The 26,969-nt window shown below is 41.7% G+C and overlaps 1 protein-coding gene across 5 annotated transcripts in view; it reads right to left on the bottom strand.

Moving 5' to 3' along the window:
• fndc3ba (fibronectin type III domain containing 3Ba) overlaps window positions 1-26,969 on the bottom strand; it is a 103,987-nt gene that overhangs the window by 58,035 nt on the left and 18,983 nt on the right. For 4 of the 5 annotated variants that reach the window (XM_008399213.1, XM_008399215.1, XM_008399217.1 and 1 more), the window contains exons 2-3: window positions 16,493-16,638; window positions 13,666-13,741 (exon numbers count right to left, since the gene is read on the bottom strand). In XM_008399213.1, the coding sequence (XP_008397435.1) occupies window positions 13,666-13,741; window positions 16,493-16,609 (193 nt within the window). In that variant the 5' untranslated portion in view covers window positions 16,610-16,638. Of the gene's footprint in view, window positions 1-13,665; window positions 13,742-14,132; window positions 14,463-16,492; window positions 16,639-26,969 lie in introns of those variants that run through there. The other variant, XM_008399214.2, reaches the window with a different exon arrangement.

Raw genomic sequence — 26,969 nt, 5'->3', positions numbered from 1 at the left:
AAAGCTAAGCATTTTTTGTTTGGTGTCAAAAAAAAAAAAAAAAAAAAACAGTAAATCTCAGGGCAGGGCAGAGGAAGCAGGTGTTTCCTCAGGTGTTTTATGGGAGGCTACTCTGAAACTGTAAAAGCATAGAAGTTTTATTTTTTGTCAGCAAAACAGAAAATTATGTGTTGCAGCAAAACTGCTCCTTTTTTCCTGGTAAATGATAACACAGCACGTCTCCTGCAGTGCTAATAAATTATGCTGGAGTCTCACCTCTGAATGTTTGACCTGTGTTACTAAAAGTTTACACAAGAAATAAACACATAAATCTACAGTAAACAATCCACCTCACGCTTTGCCACACACAGGCATAAACACACAAACTCACAGCTACCCTGCTCCTGAACTGGCCCATCCACAAAAAAAAAAAAAAAAAAAAAAAAAAAAAAAAAAAAGGGCCAGCCAAGGAGACCAGCCTGTGATTCTGTCCAGCTGCCCATACATCCATCCATACGCGGAGAGGGAGACAGAGACGGAGAGGAGATGATGCAACAGTTCAGATGTTTCTCATGATGCAGCTGTCAAAGACAGCTGTGTTAGGGCCCCAAGAAAACAAAACACGCCATCAAACCCAGAAAGAGTGGCCACACACACACACACCCTATTACTTACATCCCTAAAAATGCAGCAGTTTAAACACAGGCATTCATCCTCATCTATAGATCAGTCAAGACCACTGACAGTAAATTTAGGTCAACTGTGTGAATCGCTGCTCCAGTGGCGCCCCAAAGAAGAGAAGCGCTTGCTTTCTTGCTTTCCAATCATTCCCCTCATCCATGCACATGTGGTCAACACATTGGAAGGAAACACAAACCCTCCTGGGAAAGCATGTGTGAGCATTTGTATGTGCTAACGCTCACAACCAACAGAGCCTGTTAGCCAGCTGACCTACATACAAACCGACTTGACTTGAAACGATTTCCCAACACAGTAAAAAGGAATCAAAATACTGATACCTATGAGTTTTAACAGTTAATTGATCTCTGTGTGCACTACTCATGCATGCGTGTGTGTGTGTGTGTGTGTGTGTGTGTGTGTGTGTGTGTGTGTGTGTGTGTGTGTGTGTGTCTCTGGGTCAGTTGTGACGTGGCGTTGCCTGGAAGTTATGTAAGCATAAGCAGGGTAATGTTATCCGTCCTTGGAGCTCAGAGAGCAAGACACTCCCACGACAGTTTCCTCTACAGTCAGGCCAACACACACACACACACACTCACAAGTATGGTACCACTCCACATAGGCCATTCTCTTTAGAGTGTATGGTTGCATTTCAGATGACAAACATTCCAGCATCATTTAAATGACTACGATGTGGAGCATGATGGAAAATCTGAGACAGAAAAGGAAGCAAATAAAAAGAAGAGATAATGTGGTTAAGCAGGAAATGTGGGAGACGACTTAAAAATAGCACAGAGTGCTAAATATACACACACACACAGCTTGTGCTGCGTGGGCAAAGAAACGCACATCGCACCGCCCAGAAGTTCATCTCCAGTGAGTCAAAGATCTTTCTTCTCCCCCCCCCCCCACCCCCCTCTCTGCCCCCTAAGCAGGGTGGGGCTTGGTGATCGGGGAGGAAGTCTAGTCTTCCTGCACCACCCTGCCTTCAGTCCATTATTCTCATGGCACCGATAAGCTGCAGAATGATGCACAATTAGGTTCACATCAGCCCACATGCACAGAAACGGGTTCTGAAACTTCAGGAAAATTTCCATAACACCGTTTCTGCAGTTCGAAACATCTGATTGGACGCCGGAGAAAACTCTCCTCTGGCTGTTCCCTCCTTTTGCTGAACACTGCTGATTAGCTGGCTGCAATGAGGCTACAAAACTTTCCCTTCACTTGCAACAAACACAAATTCAACTAACAATTTCTACTTGTGTATAATATGAACAATCAAGGTGGGAATACTAAAAAAACAGCTCCACCCATTACTTTTAAAACGGGTAATGTTTTAAAAGTACAGATGCAAACTTTACGCTGCACGTCATAAAAACTTGTCATATTCCGACATAAAAATTAGTCATATATGAACCAGGCACAGACTGTTTGACAAGATGACCAATTTTAAAAACTTATTCTCCTAATTTGATGACGGAGAAGAGTGTTGAGTTTCTGTGGCTTTGTGAGGCACAGAGTACTGCACCCACATATTGCTGTGCACTGCTGATCAGCTGGAAGAGAGCAAAGCCTGTTTAATTCAGTTGTTTTAGCTACAGATAACACTATAACCGTATTAAAGATTACTGTAAGAATCTAAGACAGGCCAATGTGTATTTAGGACTAACGCATCATATTTTCAATGTTACAAACAACAGACCGACATGTCACATGCGTTTTATTCAGCAGTTATTTGAGCGGGCTGGTCAAGCTTAAAGATCGCACAGCTTAAAAACCGGTTTTTAATGTGTGTGTGTGCAGGTATGTGTAAACACATTCCTTGAGACAAGGGAGCCACTCCGCAATAAGCCTCTAAGCTCGAAATTGCATAACAGTGCCTCAAGGAAATCAGTAGAAAGCCTTATCAGCCAAGCCAGCTGATGAAGTTATAAACTGTATGATGACATCATCAGCATATGACATCAGCATGATACAAGGATGTGTTTGCCAAGAGTGACTTGCAGAAATCAGATGCGTTTTCCTGGCATCTGGCTCTTGCCTTTTATGTAAAGAAGACAAAAAAAGTAACGACTTGATAAAAACAATATAATACAATAAATAAATATGAGTGGATGTAAGACTGCTACACTGAGTTACGTGCTGCAGGTCAGAGATAAAAATTTCAAGCCACAAAAACATTTAGGGTTATGTTTAAAATAAAGTCAAAGTTCGGTTTTTGTTCCAATTTCATAGAAATATGAAGAGAGGAAGGGTACAGCCTAGACCAGTCACCACACCATCGCAGAGCTAATTACACTGTACACCATGTGATATTCAGTGTAACTGCAGCTACATGTTAAAGTTTTGAAATGTTACCCAGCCGTCCAATTTAAACGTGTCCCAGGCAAGAGTGTCCTGTTGGCCTTTATAATCCTAGCTTTACATTTTCTATTTTATTGTTAAGAAAAATAAGACAATGTTTAAGCTTGGATGTCTTCAAATAAAGGCAATTAGAAACTTTAGGGGTTTTTTAAAATTCCTTTTAGCCAACATTTACTAAAACTGCTGCATTTACATAATGCATGATTTGATTCATGATGTAATTTAAATTCATAGAGGAAAAGGAGAACATTGTCATTCTGAAAGTAAAAAGAAAAGCAATAGATTTGTTTTTGAGCGGGTCTATAACTTCTGTGCATCCATTTATACATTTCTTTTCAATTTAATATCCAAACCTAATTGGGTTTTATTTTCCTGACATTAAAACAAACAAATGCTTTATTCTGGTATCTGCAACATCTTATCCGTGTGCAAGTGACCATCAAGACTGCAACCCATGGTCTGTTTAGTGTGTGTGGTTGCCAGCCCATACCTCCACCCAACCCGGATCCCTCTCTGGTTTTCCCCCCACCCAGAGGAGTGGTGCCGTCGGGCGACCTACTTCTACTGCTGGGCCCACTCCAGAAAACAGCAACGTAACGTCTGGAGGGACACCGAGCCCAGCCGCGCTTTGTTCTCAAAATCCTAAACATGTACAAACACACAGCCCAACAGCTGTGCACATAGTCACGGGGCAGTCGAAGGCACGCACAGGAATTCTTGCAACAAGACCAGAAACAGATTTCCAGTCACACACACCTGGCCACATGTCAGCGAACTCTTTTGAACGCCCCGCTGACATGAAAGCAACGCGGTGGTCCGTCCGACTGCAGAGCACGGCGACATTTCAACGGTTGCGCCGACATAAACCACGGTCACCTCGGCTTAAAACATCAAAGAGTTCGGAACAGACTCACTTCCAGACATAACAAGTCGTGTTCTTGCCCCCGCTGTTCTTTTCCAACATCACCCAATGACTCTGTTCCGCAGCCTGCAGACAGGCTTGTTTTGGGGGATAGTATCCAAGCTACACCGGCTGCATGGATACGGCATACTGTACTCTACTTATCACTCAAGCATTGGCAAACATGCAAATTCACGCGCGCGCACACACCGACACACAAAAGCATGCAATTAAAACACACAAAGATACACAAGTCAGACACTGGTGACTCATTGTATCCATTCCCTTAACTCTGCATGTGTACGAGAGAAGAGAGTGGGAGAAAGAAGAAGTGCAACAGCTGTTGGGTTATAAACAAACTCAGTCATGAAACGCTTTCCTGATATTACTCCGATCTCCCCTTAAATCCACAATGCTCCCACCTTTCCACCCCCCTACCACCACCACCCAAAACCAACGTCCGCAGCTGTACTTCCTTCCCCCCCCACCCTCCCGCCCTGCCCTCTGCCATTCAACATGCTTCTCTCCCATCTATCCACATGTTAATATGGGGGCATTCCTGGAGTGTGAGTCACAGTCTGAACAGTAACAAGTTTGTGTCCACCACTGAGCGATGCGGGGAAAGAGTGCGTGCTGATAAGAAGGGAGAACAGAAAAGAAATGGAAAAGCTATGCGTACGTCAGTGGAAAGGCAGAAAGTGGGCTGGAAAGGCTAGATTAGCAGGGACTTTCCCTCAAACCCTTGAAATTCTATTTCTGCCTCTGCAATGTTTGTGCGGATGCCAAAAAGGTTCAACCCGGGAACAGATGTGGTGAACACCGTGTATATATGCAAGAGCAGAAGAGACACCGGTGTCTCAGGTCGTTCCTTGAACTCTCTTGGCTCTTACTGAAACCCATCTGATCAGCAAGGGCAAAAAAAAAAAAAAAAAAAAAAAAAAAAAAAAAAAGAAGTGGGGCTTCCCTATGAAACTCACACACATGATGTAAACAATGACTTGTGGAACTTGAAGCTGTGCAGAGGAACTCTGTCACATTTTGAAAGCAAACTTCTCTTCAAAATATTTAAAATTTGAAATGGGAATAATCTAATCCTTGTAGTAAATATAGCAACATGATTTGAAGCAATAGATATTTTTCATAGATATTCTTCACACCAATAATTAATCGGCATTTCAGTTGCTGAACTTTCACCCTCCTTGATGTCCACAACTGTTTTGTATTTTGTTCAAGAGGCAGGAAGCTGAAGCTCAAACACTGATGAGGGCATTACAATGATTAAAAAGACAGAAAGGAGTCAAAAAAATGTAGCCAACTGGTATCACTTTCGCATGTTTGCCTACACTGCAGCCCTGAAGCATGCCTTATGTGGCATAAGTTTATATTCTGCTCCCCTTTCCTCTGAAGTCAACAATTCTTCTGTGTGTAACTAAACCTCAGTATAGATCTAGCTGTGCTTCAAGCGCCTTGCAAATTTGCTAGAGAACATTAGTGAACAAAGAGCATCACACAAAGACCAGGGAAGACAGCAGACAGGTCAGGGATGAAACTGTGGAGGTGTGTAAGACCAGGTTAGGCTTTAATCCAAAGCTCAGAAGAAAGAATCTGTTGACAGGACAGCTGTTAGCCCGCAACTCAACAAACGCGATCACTAAAGAAAAGCAAACTGCAACTGAAAAGAGGGAGCTTTGGTTGCATCAGTCGGAGGGTTGGAGCCAAGTAGAGGGGAAATCCTGGAGAAAAACGTGTTGGAAGCTGCAGAGACGAGGCACGTTTACCACCTAAACATGCAGCTAAAGCTACCTTGGAGCAGTTTACATGAGAGGATATTCATGTGCTTGAATAGCCCAGTGAAAGTCCAGTTTGAAATTCAATTGACAAGTGAAATTAGATGGTCCCCTGCTTCTACTCTTTGCAGTCTGGTTGAGCTTGCGTTATATTGTAAAGAAGAATCTGCACACAAAAAAAAAAAAAAGTCGACAGCAAGAGTCCCAAAAACACTCATAGGGACTGGGAAATGAATGAACGCAACACTTTTAGTCTTTTTTGTTTCTTTTAATTTGCTTATTAAGTCACAATTGTGCAGTTCTTTATATTGGTGTTTAATATGAAATCCAAAAAAAAGACATTGTGTGGTTGTAACAAGAGAAAATGTGGAAAAGTTTAAGGTGCATGACTACTTTTGCAAGGCACCATGAGGAAAAACATGCAGATCTGTTAGACAAAGAAACAAAAAAAACATTTGAAAGCAAGTCTGAAAATTATGAAAAATGATAATTGGAAGAAAAAACAAGGGGCGAGGGGACCAGGAAGCAAGGGAGGAAGTAGAGAAGGATGGAGAGAAACTGAACGAGGAGGCAGGGAGAATGGAGAGAAGGGGAACGGCTCCAGCTGTACCCTGAGCTTCGCAGGAGTGCCAAGAATTTCATTCTTGGAAAAGATCGTTCTTTCTGCCTCCGTCTGTCTGGGAAACGGAGGCAAGCTTCTGCAAGCTACCTCCTCTACACAGCTGCTGCTCAAACACTTTCACACAGTCTCACTGTATTCTCAAGAGCTCCAGTCATCCATTTCTACCCGCTCAAACCACTCCCTCTCCCAGGTTGCCCAAGTGGGCCAGTCGGAACAGCAAGTATGAGCTGGAAAAGTAGATCAACTCAGTAGCAGCGGCAGCAGGAGCAGCAGCTACAAAGGTAGCTGGGGTCATTGCATAAAGGTAGCGGCCTCATCCAGAATGCATGGCACGATCAGACATGCAGCACATAGTTCTCTTATTCCCCTTTCACTTCTTTCAAACCATATTCATTCATCTGCCTCCTGCATTTTATTTCAACTCTGCTACTTCCATCCTCTTTTCCTCAGTCTGCCTCCTCATGGCCTACTTTGTGAGGGCATCGAGTTTATAATCGAGCACTGGGCAGGGCATACAACAACAATCAACTCTCTCTGCCTCATGCGCGCACGCACACACTGAAGTCAATGTTTTAACTACCTTGTGCCAGCTGAACCAAGCCAATCCGCTCCATTTTCTTTTGTTTCTTTTGAGCGGAGAATGTCGAGGGTGGAGGAAAGAAAAAGGGAGCAGGTACGCCACACAAAGGCACACATGCAAACACAAAATGTGTGCCCAGAGGGATCACATTCCATCACACACCACCTGGAGTGAGAGTCGTCTCCCCTGGCGACCAGTTTCCCCAGATGCAATGAGACGCAACGCAAAATTAAGATCCATATGCTAAACACACCCCTGTAACCTGCTTTACAGTTGCCTGCAGGGCAGACGATCTTGTAGGCAACTCCTTTGTAGGTAAAATCCCTCACAGGACTGTCTGTCAAGACTATATTTTGAGATCCCTCTCTTTGTTCCAGTAGTTTCTAAACCCATCTTAAAAAATATTAATCCTACATGATAACCACTTATGCACGGGATGGAAGCTGAAAGCAACACAAAAAAAATGTACCTAGGTAACCTTAGAAAGCTACACTACAGCAAAGTTATTCTTTTACCAAAATGCTGGGTTAACTAGTTTTAGTTGTAACCCTGTTACTTTAATACACTGCTTCGGGTTTTTTTTTTAGGTCAACATTTAAAGCAACATTGTACCAACTATTGTTCAAGATTTTGACTAAAAGCTGGTCATTTAACCTAAATGTTTGGTCTATGCGAGTCTTGGGACAGAAGATGGATAGTTTTAACCAAATACTGACTTTTTTTTATGCTTCTGTTTTAAGTTGGAGAAGAAATTAAAAAAAAGCATCATTATTCTTGACAGCCACTTTTAACTGTACAATGACCTGACTTCACTGAACTTCCTCTACAGAATGAAGTAAAACCTACCAAGATGGTAAATCTTTTTTTTTTTTTACCAGACGTTTTCCTTCCACATTGCAAAAGCCAAATGAAAATTTTGCATATTTTCCAATTGATTTAATCTTCTTACGTTTAATGGGGGGGATTTCTTTTACATATATTTATTGGTGCATCATTATACATCTTAAAATGGGCTTAATTTTCAAGAGTCATAAAGTGTATTCAGATACTACAAGGTCACAGACAATGACCGTTTCAAGCACCTACAATTACAGGAAATCGGTTATAAGATTCATAATGTCTGGGGCGAGGCGCATGTGCAGCAATAATACCATCACACCCATTGACATTTCTAATCGCATGTCTACACACTTAAAGACAAGCCAACAAATGACGAGAAGGAGCTTTTTTCCTTTTTTTTTTTTTTTTTTTTTTAAACCAAGCACACTTATTCAGATTTTTTTTTAAATTAGATCAAAATAGTTACTTTCGATAAACATATTAAGACTTTCAGCTGACGGGACTTTCAGCTGACGGGACAAAACTAGTTCTCTTTTCAAGAGAACTAGTTTTCATTAAACCTGTCAGGCTGCCCCACATGGGAGGGATTTGGATCTGAGGCAGGTTGGAAACCTAAAATAACCCCTTCTGGTTACAAGCTGCAAAGGGGACAGAACACTAAATTAAGCCCTTCGGAGAAAAATGTATTTGCGTCTTCTCCCCCCAGCTTGTTTAGAGCCATCTGGCTCGAGGTAAACACAGGCTGCAGGACTTTCCACCACATCTCTCTCAAGCAGCTATTTCCATTTACATCAAAGGGTCCCGAGTGTAGAAGTGCACACTTTGGCTGGAGGCTGGGCAAAAAAGAAAACCTCAGGAAGCTTCTGTAGTGATGCAGTGAACCCAGGAAAAGCTATATCAGCTGCATCCATCTAACAGAGGCAGAGGGGGAAAAAAAACACCAACAGGAACGAAAGTAAGGCCAGAAGAAACTTAAAAATAAAAATCACCACATTATTTCCGTTTCTTAAATCGGGATCCCAAGGATGCATCCCCCCACCCCCCAATACCAAAAGCTTTTGTTCAAACGTATAAGTTCGAAGATTTAAAATATATGTTATTTCTAGATTGTAATGTTGCTTTTAACAGAGTGCTAAAACTAATAAGTACAAAATAAAAAATTCCAAATTTTGTAGTAGTTTGTAGGCAGTACAAAGTGTTCACAAGATGGACTACAGTTGTTATTTTTCCATTTCACGCAAAAGTATAAACCTTTTACCCTCTTGAATATATTTAGGACAAAGCAATGCCGATATAAAACTTCCATTCATGACAAATACTGAAAGCAACATTAAAAATAAAATAGGCCCGATTTCTGGCACTTCTCTAAGCCAAAAGTCTAAAAGTTGCAATTTCAGAAATGCCACATTTTTTTATTCATACTGTTCCAATGTTTATCAGAGATTTTTGGAAATATTTCCGATTGGGATGAACATGGACAGCCATGGCGTCAAAATCAAAGCTGATATTTTTACTAAAGTAATGTGTTAAAATGCAATTTGACAAGTTATGAACTAAAAGAAAACCTAACGGCGATAAAGATTATTATGTACAATGACCATATATACTTGAAAAACACTGTATAGACAGTTTTTATTCTATGTATCACAAACTGCTAAAACAAGCTAAAACAAAAAAGCCAAACACAACTGTAGAGGTCTATCTTATAGTAGTTTAGCACTTTCACACAATATTGAACAATTTTGTTTTAAATCAAAGAAATTATATTATGTTTTTAATTTTTTTGTGTGTTACACAGTGAAACTATAGTATTTTTACTCCAGTTTACCATAGAGTCAGAATCTTATACAAAAAAAAACGACATCGTATTTCATATTGTTTCAAAGAAATGTATTCTGAAAGTAGGCATTGTGCTAAAGTTAGTAGCTTTAACCTGAAAACAAAACAAAAAAAATGTTTTGTTCAAACAACTTTGGGCATTTGAGCACTTCTCATTCATAATTTGACTGCAAATAAAAAAGGTAAGGATAAAAATTTAATATCTTTATTAAAACAGTAGTGCCTTCACAAGTCACACTTAGTTCTCACGAATGAATGATGTAGAGTGCGTTTTAGACAAAGTCTGGTTGCGACGGTTCTATGCAGTGATCGTCATCAAAACAAAGCAATACGTCAGTTTTAATATATTAAATAAGCCAATCACGGTGCAGCAGAACATTGACAGGAAATGAGCATCAGTGAAGACACAGAGAGAGTATGAGCCAGCTGCACACATCTGCTGGCAAAACACAAACCAGACCTTTGATTCCCCATCTGCTTTGTCCAAATAACACATGCAGAATGACATGTATGCAGAGTCAGTGGTGACCACACACCGCAGAGGTTACGCACAGCCATGGCTCGTTTGAAAAAAAGCTTTCGGACGTCAGGAAACGTTCTGCAGGGAGCAGGTGGAACATGGTCTATAACGGCTTCGTGTACACACTTGAGGTGTAATAACTAAGAATTAAATATCGTCAATATTCAACCTACATCCAAAATTATTAGATGCAATAGAAAAAAGGACAAATAATGTTGATGTGCTGCCACCTAAGAAGCACTGTGATGTCACATCCTCTGTGGTGGTGTAACCTCTGTGTCTCAGCCCCCCTTCCCTGGACTCATCGTCCCTCGTAAAAAGTTCAACAAAGACCAAACAGCCCAGTCAACCAACTCGCCCTTGTAAAACACACACAGACACACACACGCAAGCAAGCGCATGGCAACACACTGAAATTCCAGAGCAGGGTGCTCTAACACACCCTCCAGAGTCTTCTCCTTTGATGTGAGTGTGGGAAAGCTCAGGGGAATGGTCTTATGGTCTTAGTGAGGGGAGGAAGGGACAGAGTGGGAGGAGGGCGGCGGGGCGGGAAGGGAGGAGAGGTGGGGGGGGGGGGTTGGTCCAAAAACGGKGGAGAGGGAGAGGTGGCAAGGATGATTAGAAACTGGGGAGTGTGTGGAAGCATGTCGTGTGTGTGTGTGTGATGGGGGTTGGTTGAAGCCTTCCCCCCCCCTCCGGAGCATCGATAGGTCAGTCTGTTTTAGACAGGCCACAGAGACACGCAGACACTCGCATATCCACACCGAACTTGCTAATTGGCAGACGGATACAGGAAGATTAGCTTCGACTCGTTCGCTGACACACAAAGCTGCAGCCAAAGAAGAAGCGAGCATCAAAAGAGCAAAGCAACAAAACCCCTGGGAGGGAAGGAAGATAAAACTGAAGCACGTGACTAAAATGGTCCAATAAAACGTGGAATGATTCGATTGTATATGTCCAGTTTCGAAACTGTTCCACAGCGTTTGCCGGCTAATTACACACAAGAAACTGCTGGGTTTAAGGCCAATGACTTGGACAAATATGCGATATCCAATAGCGTAGCCGATAAGTGTATATTATGAATTCAGTAGGAGATTTATTATCCAAATTGTCTTGTCAGTTAAAATGACTCAATTCAACACAAAAATTTCAATTTTTTTTCCTAAAGTTTAGACCCAAGTCTCTTAATTTATTGGATTGCTGGTTGAGAGTTGGTACAGTGGGTCAAACCCATAAAACAAATCAAAGGCTGAATCATTCCTATTTGACCCAGACGTCAGTTATCAAAAATAATCCAAACTGGATTGTTTTTGACTCTGTAGTAGTAGTTCTCGGAGAGTATGAATGAGAAGAAAACAGACGCCAATGCCAGATCGGGTAATAATCAACTGGAGCAAAGGGCCGAACGAGTAAAACATCAAGTGAAAAGAGGTGACGGCGTTATGAAACATAAGCGAAAAGCCGTCCGGCCCTGACCTCTCCAGACAGGGTCAGTCTTGGCAGAGAGCATCCGTGTTTGTGTGCATGTTTGCGCCGCAGAGCAACAGCTAAACAGAGGTTGTTTTATCTCAAATCTGGTCCCCGCTTGTGCCCTCAGGTCTCTGCAACCTCCCTCAATAAAATCACACACACGCACACACACACACACAGGCATACACACGTAGTGAGCTGAAGAGCAAACACGCAGCGAGGGCAAACACTGAGCTCTGAGGTCTCGGTAATCACACAGAGTCGGTCTGAAGAGGGGACTCAGTCCCGTCTTCAAAACCCACCGCCACACTCCACCTCTCATAAAACCCACTGACCTCCTCAAGAGAAGGTTGGAGGAAAAGAACTGGAGTTTGTTCTTCAGTCTGCATGCATGTGTGTGCGCGTTCAACGTTAGTAATATTCACATTAATATGAGGCCAAGCTGGAGACGTCCCACAAAAAAAAAAAAAAAAAAGCACACAGAGACAGAAGAACTTTTTTATGGGGAAGTGCACACATGCAACCAGACAAATAAACATCCACGGGACCTTAGCTGCATCAATACTGCGTCCTTCTGCAAAGCAGGATCTGGTTTTCCTCTCTGCTGTTTATCATATTCGCAAAATTCAAACGTCATCTGTTCTGTAATTAACGTTTCACCAAATCTTTCATTCTACGCGTCTCTTGCGTCTGCACCGTCCTTGCATCCATCCATCCATCCATCCATCCATCCATCCATCCATCCAACCATGCGGCGCGTCTATCTGCCATTAACTCTGCCCGTAGGTTCGCCCGAGGCGATCCCTCTGATTTCAGGAAAATTAAATTACATGGCGGTTAGAGGAGAAGAGGCAGGCTGTTGTTTGCTACAACACGGCGTGCTGTGGTGGTGAGGGTTTTACAAGAGGGGCGGCAGGCTGCGTCTGGGCCAGAACTGCTTTCTCTCAAATTTCCGAGGCCAAAGAAAGACTGACAGAAGAAGACGGGGATCGGCAGAAGAGGGGGGGGGATCACGAAGAAAACAAAAGCGCTCTTTGAAAGCTGCTGTCTGACATCCTCAAAGTGAGAGAATTTCCTAGGAGGCTGGGGGAAATCCCGTGTTTCTGCCACCTCCTTCTATCTTTAGGAGCTTTTTAATGTGGCTTCCATCTCCAGTCTTTTTCATTTACCGATATCTGACGAAGCCAGAGTGGAGCTACGGCAGATCGGTTTTACCACATCTGTCATCGGCGCAAACGTGCATTACTACTAACCACTGCCTTATGTTTACACTAATTTACTTTACTACACAAATCATCCAAAAGACTGTAATCAGGGAATATTCAGGAGTTTTTGAATGTTTTACGGCAGAATAAATACCTTTAAATTCAGACTCTCCAGACAAGATTTCACAGCTTCTATTTCTTTCCAATTCTTGTAGGGATCAGCTGGGGATCCTGACCCAGGTTTGTTTGAATATTGAATAAGAAAACTCATCTTTCTGTCCATATCATCTGTGATTTTATCAGTCACACCCACGGCAACTCTGGACACCAGAGAATCGTATGAAGAATCTGCTAAACGCCTCTGTTGCCGACTGTCACAGTGTCCCAATCAATCTCCAGTCTATTCTTACCCTTGCATCTCGTTGTGGTTCCGTGTTTATGACCACCTCCCATGGTGAAGAGAGGCGAAATATTGGTGGGTTGACTAGTCCTGAATAACTATGATTAACACGGATAAAGAATTTTGATTGGATGTTTTAGTTCAAACATTAACGTATTTGTGATAATTCGTACTACTTGATCAATTTGCAATATACAAGTCTCCGCAAACTGCTAAAAGTGGTATTATTCATTAAAAAAAAATCGTCAAACATCATTTTATGGGTTAAAACAGCTTTGTGTACCTAAAATGCGCTTGTTGTTTTGATGCGTTTCCAGTTTACAAGTCTCGGTTGGTTCAGCACGTGAAGCCAGTCACTGACTTCAATTAAACTGATAAAACATTTTTATTTTTTTAATCTTCAATCACACAGACACACAAAGGACTGATGGCGAGGCCTCGCTGTAATATGATAACGCGATGTGATGAGCAAAGACTGACCCTGAATGCATTGCAGCGAGCCGTCTTCCGCTCGGATGGTAAACGTCTCCCCTGGGTTCACCTGCACCAGAATCACCTGTGTCAAAACACAAAGACACAAGAAAAATAAAAAAGGGAAATGTTGTAAGAAAGACACAAGTAAATAAAGTATTGAGGGAGAAAGTTTATATATACACACATCTGTTACATAATTTCCAGAGGTGATTTGGCACACTGACTATAGGATCAAAGAGTATCATTTACACATATAAATGAGAAATGGCTACTTTGAGACCTCGATCTTAGAACAGGTTTCTTTCAAAACGTGCTCTCAGAGAAGATCCAGTATGAATACAACAGCACACATCCTAGTCTGAGACGGATAGGTGAGCGGGCACGCCACTGAAAGCGAAGTAAATGACACCGCTTAGACAGATGGGTGGGTCTTCTTCCGATGAAGCCCGACGGGAGCACGCAGAACATCTTACCGTCATGTTCTCCGTGTTCAGGTTGTTGAAACTGTACACATGGCTGTAGATGTGAAACAGGTGACCCTCCATTGCGTACGCACCAGGCACGCACACGTATTCAGGGACATGCATGCATGCACACACAAGCACGGTGCCGACTACGCTCCACAGGTGTGCCTTTCAACGAGCCTCGTATCGTGCGTTCCTCCTGTAGCCTCTGCTTCTTCTCCCATCTCAGCACCAACATGCTCCCTTCCCGTCTCACACACACAAAACGGATGCACACTTCCTGCTCTGTCTGCTGCTGCTGCTGCAGCGGCTGCTGTTGCTATGGGAACGGCAGCATAGTACACGGCACATACGGATGGAGAAAACCCCTTACATGGGACCATGTTGGTGGGAGTGAGAGGAGTGGCGGCTTAAATAAACAGAACTGCGTCAAAGGAACCGGACTGTTGGGTATACCCATGATGCTTCGCTTTAATGGGTACATGTTTTGTTACATTTTAACCTACTGTTATCCCCATAGGTGCTGGATTTAACCAGTCGGCTTGTGTTGCACATGAGCAGGAGCTAAGGTAGAATTCACAAAATCTGAAAAGAAATGCGACAAAATCTTCATATTTGGGTGGATTGTAGCCATTTTGCGATAGATTGTAAAGAAACTTGTTCCCCTCGTCTACGTCTTTCCAGACCCTCCCTTCAATAAGAAGAAATGGCAATAAGACACAAACAAGCAGTTTCAGGCCAACTGACTTAGAACCACAATTTTGCGGTTTTAACATTTGTGTAACAAATTTTAAAACAAACATTTACTCATCTTAGCAGAAAAGGGAGAGAGAGTCGATACTGAATTTAAACTTCAAAAGAAGGTTATACAACTCAACCCTTAATTAGAGATGCTCAGAGAAATCACCTGGTGATTTGAATCGGACAATATTCAGCTTCGTCGGCCCTGACCTGGAGCTGCACAGCGAATTTTACAATGCTAAGTAACTTTTTTTTGGTTTGTTTGTTTGTTTGTTATGATAACCTACTCTGTAGAGAGTTCTCTCTCACACACAGTGTGATGTCGCCTCTGCTCCTAAAATAGAAAATGAATGGTTGGTGATTGAAGGAATGCTACACAAACATTCTGGAAGCCACTCCGAAGCAGCTGTTTTCTGCTTTTAGCTTAAAAAAAAAAAAGGAAGCCAAAAGCAGAACTGGCAGGTAAAAGGTTTACAAAAATTTAAGATCAGCTCCAAACCCCCCCTACACTGTACTCTTTAGGTTAAAAAAAAAACCTTATAGTTGGTTGTCTTTGATCTTGGCTGTACCAGATACTTACCCTCTCTTAGCTTCAGTGTAGAAAAAGTACCAGCAGCTGCAGCTTGAAAAATGCAGGCTAGTAAACACAAATACTGAGAAAACTGACAGACAAGCACTTAAAGCATGTATTCAGACTCAACACAGACGCTGCAGTGCCCACACAAAAGCTAAAAGGGTATAAGACACAAACACACAACACACACACAAAGTACGACAGACACAGAAACAAACAAATTCACACATGTGGACACATAAATGCTGAGTCAAATCTGTATAATCATCGGTCTAGATCCCTGATTCCACACTGGGAACCAAGTTTTAAACTGCAGGGTGTTGTGATAAAAAGAGCTCCCTAACTGCTGTGTACTACGGCCAAAACCCCCTGCATAACTGTACCCGTGTCGCAGCCAAAACACTCCCAACATACTTCCTCTGGGCTGCGAGGGAGCAGGACTACAGTGATGCAAAAAGCATTCTCATCCCTGTTCTTACCGAAAGCTCGCGGTGTTAAAACGTTTCCAACCAAATATTTTAAAGTTCCACTGAACTGCGCTTCCCTTCGCCTGAGCAGATGTCCATCTAGGTGCTGCGCTTTCAAAGAGGCCCAGCTGGCTTTGCAGCATGTTGGGGAGAATTTACTTAACTCCCTGTCTAAAGTATTTTTAAGCAAATGCTTTGCAAGCACGTGGCATGCTGGGATGGAAATTTGTTTCGGCCAAGCTTCTAGGAGTTCGTTTCTTCTCCCGGCAATGCTTACTCAGCCAGAATACCGAAGATCTGCAGTGATCCTTCGTGAAAATGACTTGACTTGTCCTCATCTGTCTAGGTGCTCGTTTGTGCTCCAGCTAATGACTACGTCATTGATAGGCCAAGGTCTTGGCAGCTTTTCAAACACGCGAAGGAAGTACACACAAGACTTGTGATGAAACGATGACTAAGGGAAGAACCTGTTGGATGCATTAACCACAACATATAGGAAATGCTGAGAGAATAAGGAGGAAGTATTCAGGGGGGAAGGGTGGGGCTTGAACTACAAGATGTGTGCGAGTGTGAAAAGGTATATGTACCTGCTGCGCTGCGTCACCGTTAACCATGTGAGGCATGAGAGGGAGCTCTCCGTTCAAGAGGGGGGGCGGAGCCAAGTCCAGTGGAATCTGGTCTGTCATCATCATTGTGACGTACATTCATGGAGAAATTGACTGAACTGCCCTACCTGGGAAAGTACAGAGAGAGAGAAGGAGAGAGAGAATGAATCAGCACATACTCATTCTTTAGGCAAACACACAATGGTATGGTAAAAGTCAGGAGAAAGAATGGCACGACATTTTTAAAGGTCGAAAAACTTGGTTTGTTATATTGAACTGTTGGTCATGATGGACAGCCTCTTTGAAAACGTAAAGCGTTTGCAGCAGCCATCACGCAGCGGCAGAGAAAACACAGCAAAGGCCAACAATACAGAGATCACCAAGCAAGACATCAAGTGTTAAAAGGACAGCTTCTTTTCCATTTTAAAGTCCAACCATTTAAAAGTCTTAAAAGCACAACACATAAATGAATCACAATCAGATAGGTCATTTTGAAACTCGCTCTTTGAACAGAAAAAGGGCCTACTGAAACCTGGTTCTCTAAAACACAAATGGATGACGATCTAATATTTAAACTAAACAAACTGTTTATAATAAACTAAATAACTGTTGACAAAAAACACAATGGGTATGTAAAAATGACAGGTGGCTTCTAATTGATAACACAAAAAAGAAAATAGTGAGCGGTCTTATTTTCACTAAAGATCTTGGTAAGAAAAAAAGTTATCCATGTTCCAGATTTTCCCTGGCTTCATGAATTAGCAAGAATATTGGCTTCAAGTAAAGCAATGACCCAGACCTGAGGAGACAGAACATAGTACAGCTAATGGCGCAACAATGACGGAGAATTCAGGAGGAGTAAAGAGCCAGATCATCAGGGTAACTGTGGGTGTTTGTGAGCATAAAGTTTCTCATGTCAAAAATGTGATTTTACCTTTTCACTTTTCTTAATTTTAATTATAAAAAATTCTGACATCAAAAGACTGTTCGCCCGAATTATTTTATTCAGATGTAACTCTTGGGACAATTTTTCACTTCCATTAGGCCACTGTTTGTGTAGAACTGGTGTTAAAAATAATAATCTGGTCTTAAAACTGTAAAAATTCAGTTTCCCATTAAAAGCTCTATAAATATACTTAAAAATATTTGATTTGGTTTCAGTTTGATTCAATCAGGGTGCACACTTGAATGAAAATCCAAGTGACAAGTTTGGGAAACTCAATGAGTACAGAGGAAAAGGACTGTTATGAGATGGATGTGGGCCTAAATCGAAAAGATTAAAATGCAGCGCATTGTGTTAAATAATCCTGGAAGTGAAATAACAAAAGGAAAAGTTATGCAAAAAGGGAAACGAGAAGCATTTCCTGAGGTGTTGTTTCCCTTAACCACTGGCTTTGTGCAAGAATAAATTCTAATAAAGTCCAACAAGCCATGTCTTGTTGATATAAAAGGAAATAAAGATTAAAGAGGCAAAGGGGAAAATAGAGACTAAACCAAAGTGTTTTACCGTCAACAATAGCCCTATGGATTACAGCTAGCATCCTGTTTGCAGAACTAATGAAAAAACAGCGGATAAGAAGCGGTCGGATTTTTTTTATAAAGCCGAGTAGGGATAAATGACTGTTATCTTAGAACAAACCAGATAAACCAAGCATTAAGCTTTTATGTCATTTTTTATTATGTTTAATTGTTTTGGTGCTCTATGGAGAAAGTGGAAGATAAAACTAGAAGAGGGGGAAAAAGCCAACAATGCCATTATTCTAAAGTGGAAAATGACATGGCATTGCCTAACCGGCTTTGGGGTACAAACATAAAGAAAACCAAGCACATATGGTGCTCATCAGGATTTTAACCAAGCTGCTAAACCAAACTTTAACAAAGTGTGTGCATACACATATACACTGAGAACAAAAAAAAAAAAAAAAATGCAACCAGAAAAGATAAACATACAACTAAATCTCTGAAGCTTGCAATCACGCGTCAACCATACATACGCAAGTCCCACCGAGGGAAACGTACACACAGATAAACTGAGGAGTCCGACCTCAAGTGTTCTTCCAGGCTCACGCGTAAACACGTCTGAAAACACGCAGATTTACCGTGCGAAGTGGACTAAATGCTGCAGGTGTTCAATTTCAGCGCCGAAGCCGGTAACCACTGGTAAGGAGCCACTGACCGCAGGCAAAACGATGCTTTTAGTGCACACGATACGTACGTGTTGGGGATTTCTTTTGATGTGGCCAAGTCAGAGAAAGCCGTCTGACATCCGTCTCCGACACATATAGTTCATAAGCATGTGCACGTGTGCAGCGCATTCCTCCAAAAGCAGCTGTGTGTCACTGTGGGCCTCCTTTCTCAGCCGGCCCTCTATTACCATTGACAAGGTCGCTGGAAGGGTTAGGTTTAGATCACCCAGCTGGGACTTGTCCTGCTGCAACATAAACACGCCACCCTTCCGTTGCCGCTTGGCAAATTTCAATCAATCTTTTCTTTTATTTCTCGACTTTGTCCTCATCCGTGTTTAATTCTCCATCGACGCCCCGTTTCCAGCTCAGCCTAGCCCTCCCGACTTATGCACGCAACCTCGCTTGCACACGCACGCACAGCTCAGACCGATGGTAACACCACCGTGAGCTTTGCCAGGAAAAAGAATAGACAGAGAAATAGAGAAGACTTAGCCTGGGGCAAAATAGGGAGTGATGAGGGAGAAGAAGGATTACAGGAGTAATTTATATCGGAAAATATCAGTCAATTGATCAGCATGTTAACCGAAACTTAAGCTTTTCTCTTAATGGTGCATGGGTTTTACGGACACTACCTAAAAAGGAACCACAAAAAACAGCTGATGCTTTGCCAATTCTGCCAGAAACCTAAACACTACGTTTTATTGCCGTCCATTGCAAGGAATAGACAAATATACAGTTTTAAAGCGGTGGTATTATGTAAAATGAACTTTTTTGAGTTCTACGTCATGTTATGTTAATTCCTCATCAAAAACACACCTAGAGTTTTGCTTTGATTCTTTCAAGCATGTTTGAGAAATCATTTAATCTCCCATGGCAACCATTCAGCTTTGTGAAACGCTTGGGGAGTCCAAGCACCACCTTCAAGGACAAAGCTCCTCAGAGCTGCAGTTTCCAAGCTTTCGCATGAAAGAGCAGTCCTCCCTCGCAAAGCCTCCACTCGGCTCCTTCAGACTAGCCAGCAACAATTAGCAACACACCTGGAGGAACAAACGCATCTGCAGAGCTACTTCTCAGTCCAAAGCTGGTAAAAAGGTTGTTAAAGGACTCTTTAAAGAAAAATTACTAAGTCAAATTTCTTTTAAGCCATATTACATACATAGAGCATTTTTATAACAATGGAAGGATGTTATTCACACAAATGCTTCTGATGTAAGGGATTAATACTAACATCAGTCAGTGCTATGTAGTTTGTGCTGAAGATTAATTTACCTCAGCATGCCAAATGCTTAAAGTGATCTATTGAAGTGCTGCGACTTCCTTTCTGACTAATTTGATAATTATTTGACTCGTAGCTACCTTTTACAACTTGTATCCCAATCCATCTGCAACATACAAAAACAGAAGATCTATGATAACCATCTTGCATACGTCATAAATATGAGAAGACTTGCATTTCATTTCTGCACAATTAGGCCCACGTAAAATCTTTTTTATATGCAAGCACACGACAAGATGGGAAACAGTGTAACGTTACCTCCAGAAAAACCAGAGCTACCGTAACTCTCTGCAAGCTTACCTACACCAAATCTGACTTTTTATGGACACTTCTTAATGGTAAAAATCTGATTTTTTTTTCCAAATTAAACCAAAGACACTTTCATATGTGGTCCTGATACCAGATCATCTTCATGGTCAAATTCCATCTGTCCTTTACGCCACTGAAGTGTGACAAATGTCTCAGCGTTATCAGAATGAAATGTAAACAGAGCACCAAGCATGACAGGCACCATTACTGAAAATAGTCCTAATTTTGACAGCTCCGATTGCACAACATCTTCATGCCGAGACTGTTCCAACTAGATCCAAATATATTAAAAAGTGTTCTGTAATCAAAAACTGATGACTCATTGAGCTACAATTTTGGGGATCTAAAGTTGTTCCCGGGCTATTCGGAGGGAAATATTGTCCCTTCATTGTGATTCTGGCTCTGTCTCAGGTTCTCATTGGGAAATTATCTGAAAACCTGCAAATGGAGGCACTCAGGAGACATCCCATTCAGATCCTGGTAACTCTTTTACACAGCAGCTCCACTGCGCATGACGGAGCTCTTCACCTTATCTATGTATAAAGCAGAGTCCTGCTGTCCAATGGAAGCAACTTGTTTCGGCTGCTTGTTTCCAGGATCTCATTTGTGCGGTGACGATCCCTATCTCATCACCACAAGCGAGATTGGAATGTAGATACTGACTACTCATAAATACTTTACAACATCTCTGTAAAAACAAAGAAAATCGAACAAAAGGCTTCAATATTGAATCCAAATAACATGCATATGTATTTAAACTTCCGTTCAAGCAATAAAATAGAAAAATAAAAAAAAATCCAGATCATGCGATTACAAGAAGGCTTCATGAAGTTCACACATGCCTTATGGGTAACTGCAAACAACACATCCTGTTGCCGCACTAAATTTCAAAGCAGAGAGCCAAAAGACACAAGACGAAAAACAACGTTTTTCCATCCAAGTCCCATTCATTAGCAGAGTAACTATAGATGCCCTGTTATTTTCCAACGGTGGCGTTCCACATGCTTCCAGCAGGATGTAATGTACACACTGGAACATTTAATGCATCTGCGAATGAATAATGAGCATCAATGCATGAATAATGGCAGCAGCTGTTGACAGCAGCTTCATACATCCACATGCCAAGCATACATACATACATACACGGATGCAAACAGACAGCGCGGTTTCCTTCCCCCCCACTGGAATGCCGGAGGAATAACATGGAGATTCCAGGCAGGAATAAGTTGTTTAATTTTAAAATTCCACGTCGGATCTGTGCAGCAATCAACCCGCTCGTCTGTCCGCATGAAGGGTTATGATGTGAACATGTGTGTTGACGTGCATGCATGTGAATGGATGTTAGCACATGTGCCATTAAATGAAAAAAAGCCTTGTGTAAGCATGGAAACTGTGTGCGGCATTAAAGATGCATAATGTTAAAGGCCCATTGCAACACACACACACACACACACACACACACACTCAGAGGTCTTAGATATTCAGTGGCAGATCTGACCTCATTACACAACAGTTGTTACTTATAGTCATTTATTATTCACACGCACGCCCGATGACTCCAGTCTGCCCAACCTGATGAAGCGTAATGGATATTCGCAACCACCTAACAGACAGTCTGACTTACTTCCAGGGCAGCGTTCGCACCTCTCCGACACACCGCAACGCGTTTGCAGCTTCTGCCCGCTCCGCGGCACACGCAGGTTTCCGATCATTCCGCTCTGCCCTTTCACAGGGCCTCAGATCTGATCGGCCATTTAAATGGAGCATGACGACCGGTTCACACGCGATGACATGACAAGCCCTTTTCATAAGCGAATGTGTCACAAAAAGAGATGAGCATCGATTTCAGATGTAATCCTGCCCTCGCTTCAGAACCCCTATCTGGAAGCGTCCGGAGAGATTAAAACGATTAAAAAAAAAAAAAAAAAAAAAGAAGCAAGTGGAGGGGAAAGTGATTTATCATCTGAAGGTGAAAAAAGAAACAAAAAAAAAAGCACTGGTCCAACACAGGATTTATAAAGTGTCATATTATTGTTTACAAATGATGTACAACTCTGCATAGCAGTTCTACTGGCATGGGCACATTAGTATGAAAGATGAACAAAAATACATGTCCCAGTGTACTAAAAGAAATAAAAATATTGGGTAAGAATCAGGACATTTTGTTCAGTTTGCTGGCTGCTTGCTGCCTTTTGCCCTTACAGTTACAACACAAGTTTTTATGCTTTGCAAAGCTTTTGGAGTACAGTATTATCCAAACAAGAATCTTTTGGGAACACCCAGAAAACGCATTCCATTGGTAAGCTTTGCGACAGCTGCAGAAGCATAAATTGCATTTTGTTAAATCGGTTAGTTTTATTAGCCACTTTTGAACCAATCCATAGCGCCAAAGCAACTAGTTAAATCCTCTTGGCGACAACAGTAAGAGCAACTACAAGCTTCCAATTGATGAGCCTTGGAGTTGCTATGGATGTTTGAGTTCAGCAGAAAGATAAAAAATCAGTCAATCTAATCTCTTTGTCAGCAACTGGTTATTGGTCGCACAAGCTTATAGAAGTTTTAAAATGCTGCAGCGTTCATCATCATAAAGCGTTTCTCTCCTACTGACTGAATTTCCCTTTGGGATCAATAAAGATTTCTTCGTTTTAAGAAGTCAAATTTAACGCTGATACTAACTTATAACCCTGAGCATGCTTACGGCACAGATTGTCCTGCTAATTTAAGGTCTTGCCCATAAAATAAGTGATTTACCAATTCTACGTCCAGCAGTCTAACATCTATAACCTCTGTGTGACCTTCCAGGTTTCATCTAGCAGGGAAGAAAAAGCATCCTATCCAAAAAAATATTAAAATATTTTATGGTATTCATCACTGTGGTAATAAAAGCAAAACTAAGGAAATTAAAACCTAAGCACACTCCATTTGGTTATAGTAACTATTACTGTATGGAGAACTTCTTGGAAAAAATACAAGTAAAAAAAAATTAAAATATTTCCTCATCGAGTTGTGAACTACACACAGGAATTCCACTGAATCTCATTTCGAAATGTAAACGCAGAGTTGTTTTGGGGATCACATGTCAAGGTAAAATTTTCCAATTCAGTCATTGTTATGATTACAATAAACTTCAACTAACTGATAAACTCAGTCTGAGTTTATCAGTATTACCAACAATAAGTGATTATTTCTTGTAAAGTTCTTATAAATCTTTGATGTCAAATTCAGAGTCTTCCAAACTGTTCTCATTTTTTAATTTTTTTGGAAAGACGGTAATGGAGCAACGGATGGACAGATTGACGGAAAACAGGACTGAGATTTAAGTCTGGGAATTCAAATATTTTTCATGCTCCATTTTCATTTTCCATATTTATCCAGACATCGGAAAACCCCTTAAATCAAGCTCCTTACTTTTTCAGACTACAAAGTAGCCCCGTTATCATGATTCATGATTTTTCACAACTACGAGCAACACAATAATTGCTGACAACTAAAATCAATGTGCAAGAAATCTGGTTACATGTGAGCATTCCAGACTTAACAAGTCAGCCTTCTTAAAGTTATGAACCAAGAACATTTCTATCAATCTTTTCCTTATTCGCAGACAGAGATGAAATAAGAACAGCAATCTGGGAATTTTTCCTGGTGCTGCGCATTAGCGGTGACAAAGCACACAAGAAAACGAGAAACAAGAGAAAGCAGGATGAATAACCGAAACTGCGCTTTTGTTTGAAGTCTGTTGCCGTTTGTGGCGAGGTCGTCGTGAATATGGGGGCCGACTTGACTGCACCGGCGGTGCCATGTACAGCCGAATGCGACACAGAAGAAGGGAGATAAGGAAGAGAAAAATAGAGGCACTGGTATAGGGATCATCTTCCTTGTTGCTGGGTCTTCTGAGCAGTGAGGAATGCTCTCAGGTGTCAATGCTTAGAACTGCAGAGCAGGCGCGGCGAATCGCACACACGCACACACGACCGGGATAAATCCGAGTCCTTGCAACCTCATCTCATCAGCTGAGAGCTCCAGTGTGTGCTGGTGTTTAACACACGCATGGCCACGCAGACATGTGCGCCTGTGTACGTGCCTTTGGGGGAGAAACGGGGCAAAGCTTCTAAATATTGTGGGAAACTGCCACCAACACCACTCCCATTCAGTGCCAGCTCCTTTTACAAAAGGTATTCAGTCTCAGAGAAACCTGCGCTCTCACTCTTTCACCCTCTAACACACAGAGACACACACACACACACACGCACTCATACAAAGTTGGAACCTTTTTTTCCTCTTCACGAGGGCAGAGAGGTGGAGTGTAAAAAGAGTGATGCAGAAAAGAAGGCAGGGGGAGGGAGGAGAGAAAGAAGAGTGGAGAGGAAGGCAAAAAGGAATGCTGTGCTTGTGCTTACACTGACACACACACTTTGAGAAGACAGAGAGGGGATTTATAAAAGATGGAACTTCTTTTGGTTCCCACATTGGTGAGCAGCTTTTCAGCACACATGGAAAACCAGTGTGTGTGTGGGGAGGGGGTGTTGGGGTGAGCCAGGATAGGGAGTAGTAGGTAGTGAGAATCTGAAAGTTGGGGACAGTGGCAAGGCGTTTGAAATCGAAATGTAGCTTCAGCTCGTTCCGGGTTGGCTTCCATATGTGTGTGCATGCGCCGGTGCAGCGCCTTCATGTGTGCACGCCTCAGTTTGCGAGAGCGGCTAAGGTCCTCCTGCCCTGTAATTGTCGTAATGATATGTCATCCACGAAGAAGAACTCAAAGCAGGGTGGGGTGGAATGCAACGGACACATTTGAGTGTGCATACGCTTGCAAGACTCTGCAAGAACAAGCTACTTCTTCATAAACTCCATAAACCGAAGACTCGACGGCACGTTTTCCCACTTCCAACAGATGAGACGGGGCGCATCGGGAAACCGAGTCCGAGGATGAATGAAGGTCCCATCATAGCCAGATGCTCCTTGAACCTTTTGGGACACTTTTAAGTCTCTTTCAAAACTTCTAATTAGGGATTTTCTTCCAAATGATGACATGAGTATAGAGACTGTAAGAAAAGTGCCATCTTTGGATTTTTTAAGGATGAGAAGCAGACAGTACTACTCAAGAACAACCATACATGACAAAATGCAGAATAACCTCCTGCATAATTCGGCAAAGTATAGATGTAAAAATGTGACATATTTGACCAAAGTCAGATATTTTTCACTTGAATTTCCCTAACTGACCAGTTGCAAGCTTTTCAAATTAGTGAACGCACCATAACGAGTGAAGAAGACATTAATATTCAGAAAATGTCATAGCATAATGTTACCTCTATTCTGTTTGTTCATCTTCTCATATTGTTAAATCAGACGAGCTACTGTGTCAGGTCATCACATCTATACTGTACATTTTGGAAACCATTCAGTAAGTTTTGACCGCTGCCTCCACAGTTAAATGCTTAAATTGATAAACAGCCCCAACATTTTTTATCACTGCAATTAGAAATTAAGGAATTATCTAGTTTATGGAGAGGATTTTTAATACCATAAGCTACCAGTGGTCTGGTTATTTACCATCATGTCTAAAGAGAACAATTGCTATACATCCCACAAATAGCTGAAGTCAGCAAATACTAGAGAGCGCCAATAAAATTATTGATGGCTGCCAATTTTAATGGTTGAAACACCAAACATCTTTTAGTGTGCATTATTGCATACAGTGGAAACTGGCGTTGCCCTACCAGGAAAGCTAGCATCCACAGCCTTCCTTATTTCTGCTCCTGGGTCAACAGCCAATCAGTAGCAAGCAAAATTAGTGGCGATTCTAGATTGGCTGCTTAGCAAACGTTAGCCAACAAGCTAGCTTTACATCCAAGTATTTCAGCTTCCCAAACCGCTTTATATTTTTTCAAATAATATAGATATGCTCTACAGAAAAAAAAAAAAAAAAAAAAAAAAAAAACACCAAACAGGTGAGTTTCCCACAAATAATTTAAAGTTACGATCCACAGAAATCCACACGCACATACTGAACTACAAACAGACAGGAGTCCACTGTAAAGCTGCTTCTGCATGAAGACGCCAGAAGTCCATCCATCCAGCCATTTTCTTTACACCTTTGTCCCTTAATGGGGTCAGGAGGGTTGCTGGTGTCTATCTCCAGCTAACGTTCCAGGCGAGAGGCGGGGTCACCCTGGACAGGTTGCCAGTCTGTCACAGGGCGACGCCAGAAGTGGCTTACATCATGCAAGAGTTCATGTCACATTATATCACAATATTAAAACCCCACTGTATTGGTGTCAGACTGAAGTATCGAAGAAGCTCCTCCCACTTTTTAAACATTGGGACAGGTGAACATTTAGCTGCTAAGCTTTTGCCAGAACTTATGATTGGCAATAAATTAAAGAGTAATTTATGCATTTTTTTAAATAAAGATTGGTGTGCACTATACACAGTTTGAGTTTTATAAAATCTTCATTCTACATATTAAAACACAAAAAAGCTCATTTTTAATACTTTCTTTCTCCACAAAGTCGAGGCTGAATTTTTCACTTCTCATCACCAATCCTTTAAACAGCAGTTTTTGAATGCGATACTCCTTTGCTACTTGTAAAAATCAAGACATACACATTCTTTATTTTAAAAAAAAGTTCTTATGAACACAGGACTTGTGTATTGTCTCGTCTTGTGAGCCATTCGTTCTTTTTTTCTA

The sequence above is a fragment of the Poecilia reticulata genome, linkage group LG22 (assembly GCF_000633615.1).
Source record: "Poecilia reticulata strain Guanapo linkage group LG22, Guppy_female_1.0+MT, whole genome shotgun sequence".
NCBI classification, from domain to species: Eukaryota; Metazoa; Chordata; class Actinopteri; order Cyprinodontiformes; family Poeciliidae; genus Poecilia; species Poecilia reticulata.
The sequence above is the reverse complement of the archived record's forward strand: the minus strand, read 5'-3'. Positions and strand labels throughout refer to the sequence as shown.